The sequence below is a fragment of the Diorhabda sublineata genome, chromosome 6 (genome assembly GCF_026230105.1).
Source record: "Diorhabda sublineata isolate icDioSubl1.1 chromosome 6, icDioSubl1.1, whole genome shotgun sequence".
NCBI classification, from domain to species: Eukaryota; Metazoa; Arthropoda; class Insecta; order Coleoptera; family Chrysomelidae; genus Diorhabda; species Diorhabda sublineata.
The window spans coordinates 29,440,914-29,448,685 of record NC_079479.1 but is presented as its reverse complement, the minus strand read 5'-3'; the positions used below and the strand labels follow the sequence as shown (position 1 = coordinate 29,448,685).

The 7,772-nt window shown below is 31.8% G+C and overlaps 1 protein-coding gene across 1 annotated transcript; it reads right to left on the bottom strand.

Annotated features, from left to right (window-relative positions):
* Positions 1 to 7,563, bottom strand: LOC130445190 (L-sorbose 1-dehydrogenase-like). Its single transcript, XM_056780730.1, has 4 exons — positions 7,196 to 7,563; positions 6,470 to 6,685; positions 3,473 to 4,369; positions 1 to 614 (listed from the first exon to the last, which is right to left on the bottom strand). The coding sequence occupies exons 1-4, from the start codon at positions 7,374 to 7,376 to the stop codon at positions 49 to 51; spliced, it is 1,860 nt and encodes a 619-aa protein (XP_056636708.1). The 5' UTR covers positions 7,377 to 7,563; the 3' UTR covers positions 1 to 48.
* Between the last annotated feature and the right edge of the window lie 209 nt (positions 7,564 to 7,772).

Sequence of the window (7,772 nt, the reverse complement as noted above, 5' to 3'; positions counted from 1 at the left end):
TTAGATCGAAATATATTTTTATTGGAAAAACATATTATTACATAATATTCACAGTTTCTTGTATTCTTTCTTAATAAGATCAGCTGTTTTTTCGGCCATTGCCCAAATAGCGGCTAATGGATGTCCCCTGACAAGTTTGGGCATCGAACCAGCATCTACTACTCTCAACCTAGATATTCCATGAACCTTCATTGTTTTATCTACTACTGAATCTTTCTCGCTGTTCCCCATCCTAGTTGTACAAGAAGGATGATAAAGTGTAGAAGTGAGTGACCTAATGGCACAATACCAATAATCTTTTTCAGATTCTTCTTTCAAATAATCACAATTGGGAGTTTGTGTTACCAAAGTTGCATTGATTGCTTGAAGTGGCTTTGTTTCCAATAACGAAAGTATATACTTTATCCCCTCATATACTGCTTGAATATCTTCGTCATTGGGGTCTGTGTAATAAGCTGGATTGATGAGAGGAAAGTCCGCTGGATCGCTGGAACTCAATTTCAACCAACCATGAGATTTCGGCTCGATATTGATGCAATATACTAAAAAATCTGTCAAGGTATTGTAAGTTGTAAAAACTTTTGCATATGTTTCATCCAAATTGTAGAAAGAAGCTGAAAAAAGAGAAAAAGTGAAGTTTTTTTGTTTCGTTCAGCACTAAGTTCTTTTGTGAAATTTATTTGATCATTTAGCAAATTTGTTATTGATATATATATATATATATATATATATATATATATATATATATATTACCATAACAATTATTTGAGGTTATTTATATCAGCCTCTTCTATGTTTGTTAGAATATTCTCTTCATTATAATTTTTTTGTAGAACATACTCTAACTAATAAAAATAATGTTGATTTAGAGATCTGAGTTTAGGGGTTTTATCTTTATTATAGTTTTTGTGAACTAGTATTGACTACTAGGAGCTGAATTTTTTCTACTATAACTTAAGCATCAAATTCTGTACAACTTATATCTCAGCTATAGCACAAGAAGGTAAGGATGAGTGAGTCAATAATAACTAATATCTCGTCTATCTAGACTCTATTAAATTTGGAATGCAGCTACTGTATGAATTGTCCGATTCACTAACTTGTTACCATAGTAAATGATTATAGATCTATCAGCAATTATTATCTACACTTCAGAGAAAATTCTTCAAACTTTTATCTCACATTCTAATTTAAACTTGACTCTCTCATTTTAAAACTAAATTTAGAATGCTTATAAGAGGGAAAATTTCCCAAACTTTTATCTCACATTCTAATTCTAACTAGACTCCCTCATTTTAAAATTAATTCTAGAATGTTTATGTGGCTCGATTGTTTATGTAGTTTCTGATTAATTTTTCGAAAAATAAATATTCATTAGCTTATTTTAGTTGAAAAAGATATCATCAACTAGGGGTAGTTATTTCAGAATTAGAGAGAAATTTGTGGTGGCCAGACTAAACAGTCATTTATAACATGCCATTAGACTTGTTACATTTTTCTTCAAATATTTCGAATATTCCTTTGTTTACGTATTGTGGCACAGTAGTCATTTCGAATTTGATGGGTCCTTATCTAAAATCAAAATCACTTCCAGTACCAAGTTATAAAATGAATCATTTGAACGGTAACCTTGATCAAAATATGAAACACTTCCACAAAATTTAAGGAAGGATAAGGACCTATCAAATCCGAAGAAGAAGAAGAAGAAGAACTACCAAGAAAAAAAATGTTTTATTTCCAATCCTCAGTTAAAATAGTAAAAGCAGTTATCGATCAAAAACAAAATGTTATTCATTGGCAGCAGTAGCTGTGGAAAGTAAAGAGTGTTTCTGTCAGTCTCTGGACAGTAGGAATGAGAAAAAAACGCGGACTTGTGCAACATAAAACAATGTCTAATATGTCTAAATAGACATAAAGTATGTACATTTGATGCTGAAATAATATAGAAATGAATTTGAAATAATCAATATTTCTTCAATAGCTGACCTACTGATCGATTACAACTAAACTGTGACCAATTGATTCAGGGTGTAATAGACTCTAAATGATAGGATAGGAGTGTTGATTATTTCTATACATCAATGGAAGCTAGAAACATCTATTTTTAGACTTGTTACATAGCCAAGCAATCATGAACGATTAGATCTTCCTTATAGGAGCTTCACATTAGATTAGATTAGATGATCTATGTCATAACGCCGCGAATCTACCACGCTAACAATTTGGACTATTAATCTATTGTGTATCAAAAGTCCAATAAATTGTTTGGTATTACCGACAAAATGTTAATAACTTCTGACCAAGTTTCCCATCGTTAGCTTTTCAATCTTTATCTGCATATGAAATTGGAAAAGGATCAAAACCAGAAGGGTCTATCTAAATAAATACAAGTTGTGACTGGGATCTGACAGAGAGACAGCCTTAGTCATATACCATTAATTCTATTATAGTGAGAATAACAGCGGCAATATGAATGGAGGATCAATGATTAAAAATGATAGAAAATGAAGATGACCTGCATATACTATATAAAACGAATGTAATCTGAGCATGCCAACTAAGAAGACTCATTCAATAGTTATAACCAAAGATTCGATTAGATATAACCTAACTATATACAACAACATAATATAACAAATCATGGAAATAATTCGGTAATCTTGGAGTAACAATATGTATTAAGAGGAATGTAATAGAAGAAACACAAAGTCTAGTGATAAAAACAGAGTCAGGGAATATTTGAGAGAATTAATATTGGAAATCAATATAATGAGTACACAAAGAAAAATGAGAATTTACAAAACATGTGTACGATTTGTTTTCACTTAAGCAACGGAAACACGAGTCTAAACATCAACAATAACAAAAAGTGACAGGATGACTGGATTGGAAGCGATAAGAACAATTAAGGGAGCTAGCCTCAGAGTTAGAATGAGAAATCGTGACATTACAGAAGAAATGGGAAGTTAGGATGTAGTAAAATGGGCTTACGAAACGTAAAGTTGATAAGGTATTGCTGAAAAAATTCTAAACACAGATAGGTAAAATGAGACAAAAATTCAGAACACTAGTCAGGCCACCAAAAAGATTGAAGCTGGAACTCAACCTTGCAAGGATAGCTGAGGAGAATGTTTAATATTCGGAATTGACAAGGGTAGAAAGGGAAAAAAGCAGATTTCTTGAAAGCCTTTATTTGATTTTAAAGTTCTATATCAACATTGAATAATTATTGAAATATATTGACCAATTTTGATTATTTTTAAATCGATCAAATTTATTTTAATTGAGCTCTGTATAATTAATGTTAGAGGTTAAAATTTTTTGAATAACTGTTATTTTGAACATTTCTTGAATATTATCATATGGCTGACCATTTAGTTACGCTCATTGATCATGTATGACCATTTTATCTTAAATTTTCTCAAATTGAGTCCTAAATAACGATAAAATTTTTAATTAAATTGAAACTTACCTGGTGGAACACTTGTGGGTGGATTTATAGTTAGAAATTCCACGTTTGGTATTTCACTGGTTTTGTTTTTCGTATTGATAAATCCAATATTATCAGCCGAAAATATGGTTGTGTAGTAACCCAATCCTTTGATCCATCGTTCCAAATTATAAGTAACGTTTCCAGGATCAGTTGTGAGATTAGTTCTAATATATAATCCAACAAAAGCAGGATGATCAATCAAATTTTGACCAACAGGAAGATTCTTTATAACTGAAATATTGAGATTTTCTAGATCCTCCTGAGGTCCAACACCACTGAGCATGAGTAGTTGTGGACTTCCAATTGGACCTGCCGATAAAATGACTTCTTTTGATGCATAAGCATTATATACTCTTCCTCCTTTGATGAATTGAACACCTGTTGCTGTTGGTATACCATTTTTATTTGAAAATATTATTTTGGACGTATATGCATTGAGAGTAACTTTTAAATTCGGAGTATTTTCAATGACTGGTGTAATAAAAGCGTTTCCTCCTGTTACTTTTTTATTAAAATTCAAAGTCCATTGGAACTTTCCAATTCCAATTTGAGTCTTCCCATTATAGTCAACACTTTCAAGACCTGACAGAAGATTAGCATCTAAAAATGCATCGTAAGTAACTGGATTGGGGTAGGTGTAATTAATGCTCAATAAACCATTTGTTCCATGATATCTTTCATCATAAAAATTGATATCAATTTTTTCAGTTTTTTTGAAATAAGGTAAAAGATCGTCGTGACTCCAACCGTCCAATCCTAAATCTGCCCAAGCGTTGAAATCAGCTTTGTTTCCTCTGGCGTAAACACTATCACCTATAATAGCCGATCCTCCCAAACCTTTACCTGTCGGATATACACATTTATGATCCACCATACCTGGAAATTATGATTAAATATGCAGATATACGAGGCCTGCTAGTTAAATTTTGAGATGACAATCAAAAACAAATATTTATAATTGGATATGCCTTTGGAGCATTTTTCCCATTCCGATTTAGGTAATTTCAAAACATGTGACTTGAATGCATCAATAACTTTTTTAGGTGTGGAACAACGTTAACCTCGCAATTTAAATTCGATCTACGGAAACAACAAGGGACTATCGAGTGCCAAATAAGGACTGTACGACGGATGACCTATCAATTCGATGTATTGACTGTTCAAAAATGTTTTTGTTTGTATTGATGCGTGATTGCATTATCTCTTTGGATTATGATCCGTTTTCTGCGATTGGTTTCTTTGATTTTATCGAAGACTTCTGGCAAATGAATGGTGGTGTATCATCCATCATTGACCGTTTTAAATGGTTCTAATAGAACGGTTGTGACTTGTTAGTTTGCACCACATACGTGAAAGTTTGTTTATTTTCCAAATTGGAACAGTGAAATCAGCTTCATCCAAAGAAATCGTCGTCGACCTCCGGTTGGGTAAGTTTTTTATCAATGTACTGTTATTAATCATATGAATTCGGCTTTTAATATTTATGGTTCACATGTGATCATCTCTTTTGAGCAAAAACAGAGCCAATTTAATTCTTCTTCTTCTCCTTACAGCTCGTATCCTATGTGAAACTTTACAACCGAAAATAGATATTCATCTCCTGACATGAATAAAAACTTTTCGTATTATATACCAGTGGAATAACAAAGTTTATATTTGATAAAAAACTGATTTTATTCGGAAAAGTATGCTTCCAACAACTTTTAAGCAACTTCAAAATAATATATATCTTCAAAAATACCTTAACGGGTCTTACTTCTTATAAAATATTTTCTTATACTTTATTGTTATGGAAATGCAAGCATAGAACGTTTGTATGGGACAATCCAAAGATAGGTATTGAAAAAAATTGATATTAATGGTCATGACGATTGATATTTCACATAACACGGTAAGTACAAGAAAGTTGTGAATTAGTCACCTACTTAGATCAATTGATGAAATTTCATCCAAAATCACTCATATGTTAAATCCTTATCATTAAGATGTTTAATACTATGTATATTTGATCATCAGCTTTTTCTCAGATATCACGACCATTTTTTGATATTTTCAATTGCTGATGTACATTTGGACTATTCCCAACCCCACCAAAATCTATTATCATCATGGAAAGGACAAGAAACAACCAGAAATCCCACTCAGTTTTCACATGCAGTGTAAGAATGAATGTAAAGTATGTACTAAAAATATCAAATACGACAAAAAAAGTATAAGAGTGCTACAAGAACAGTTCAAATTTGAATTCGACGACCACGATAAAACCACCGACCATTCCTCGTATTCTAATGATAATGAGTAAAAATTGATAGTAATCAATACAAAGATCTTATGAGAATACTCCAATGGGTACCAGAAGAGTACATACCATTAAATGCCGCATGGTGATAATTGACATCACTTTCCTGATTAAAAAACTTTCTCAAGTTGAAGAAAATCGTCCCGTGTTGGTTCCAATTATAGTGCAAATTATATTGATGGATCTTTAAATATTAATCTACAAGAGATTGTTCAGAATTCCCTCAACCACAAAAAGAATTAATCAATCGATACTTAACGGAATGTATCCACCAGAGTATCATCTTTATACTTGAAAATGTCTTTCAATACTTTGGACAAAATGACAATATAGACAGGTTTATAATGCTAAAAGCAGTACAAGGGAAAATAAGTGGAGGATGGTTCTCTATGAGGTAATTTTATTAGATTAAACAAGCTACAGACCAACCCTATCACATATCGTTACACCAGGCTGCAAATCGAGAAATATGAGGAAAGGTAAAAGGGTATAGAGATCACGACTCTCTGAGCAAAGACAGAGAGACTTTTTGAACACTCTAATTTTGTTGATATTCCTTTTTTCTTTCAAGATATTGTCGCGACTTTTGTCCCATTATACATCAATCGTTCCTTCTCAAAAACCATATTAGTAATCTCCATCGACGCGCCAATTGAACTAATGATTGATATACTTACCCAAACAACTGTTGTTTTGGGGTATTGTTTTGAAGCCCCAGTTATATTCTGAATTTCTTGTGAACAAATTCATGAAGGGAATATCGGTGAAATTATTTCCGTTATTACCAGCTTCGAGCAATAATATATTCCAATCGGTAATTTCGGTTAATCGTCTTGTAAGAAGTGTACCAGCCGTACCCGCTCCGACAATAATGAAGTCAAATGTTCCATAATCTGTAATCGTGGCAATATGTATGTTAAAGTTTCCCATAAATCCATTATCAGGTCAATATATAGTGAGTTGTATCTACGAATAACTGTAAACTATTTTTACTTAGAGCAATATAAAAAGTATCTAAGAATTCCGACAGCACAATGTTTAAGGAACGCCTTTGTGGCGGATGTATTTATTCACATTATCGCAAGGCCCACGGGCCAATTAATAGGTGGGAAAAACATTTCCATCCATTTTTGGGTGCTTCCTCGTATTATGAGAGAATGAAGTGGAAGATTTTGTTCATGTATATGATCATATATTATCGCAGTGCTATTGAACTAAATTGGTAACATTCCAGATATTAAGTTCTCATTATGAAAAAATCTAATTTAGAACCAAAATAAAATGATACAATCAATCACTAGATGTCAGAACAAAATCAGTAAAATTTATATTTCATCTGACAGATGCGATGTCTACTAGAATGATGCCGAATTTTTGGTAACGTAAATTTGTAAATTACTCACCATGTATCCTAGAATCATTCACATTAACTAAATAAGAATTATTGGTTGGTAGAGAATAGTGGATAGTGTAATCTATATAATTATTCACATAATCAACAAAATCTTCAAACTCATTTTGAACAGTATTTGCTTTGCAATACAATAGAGCGACTAACAAAATAATACATTGAAAGTACGTCATTTTGTTTATTTCATGCGCCAGCTCTCTTAGCACTAATGGAAGTTTTGTGTGTAGAACTTTAATATACTTTTTTTTGTTAATAACATTTTATACCGCTCAACCGTAACTTGGAAATTTTGGGTATTAATACATATGAATTTTAACGTTGGAATATTGACTAAATATTGTTTGATTAACAAATATTTTTGTCGACAGACATATTGATAGGTCTATTGTCTATTGTATTGGAGAACACGAAAAATTATTGGAAATTTAAATACAAAAGAAGGTACTGATTATATGAATTCATCAGAAATAAAATCAATTCTGAACTAGACATACTTAAAAAAAGTAAAAGTAGTTTGTAATACGCTGGAAATCAAAAGCAATCGTGGACCGTTAGGCAAATAAGCCAAT

Bases quoted from the DNA above. Each gene is read 5' to 3' on its own strand.
- LOC130445190 (XM_056780730.1), bottom strand. From the start codon at position 7,376: ATGACGTACTTTCAATGTATTATTTTGTTAGTCGCTCTATTGTATTGC. The intron at 4,370-6,469 runs GTAAGTATATCA...CATAATTTCCAG, and splicing joins CCAAAACAACAGTTGTTTGG to GTATGGTGGATCATAAATGT. The intron at 615-3,472 runs GTAAGTTTCAAT...CTCTTTTTTCAG, and splicing joins ACCCACAAGTGTTCCACCAG to CTTCTTTCTACAATTTGGAT.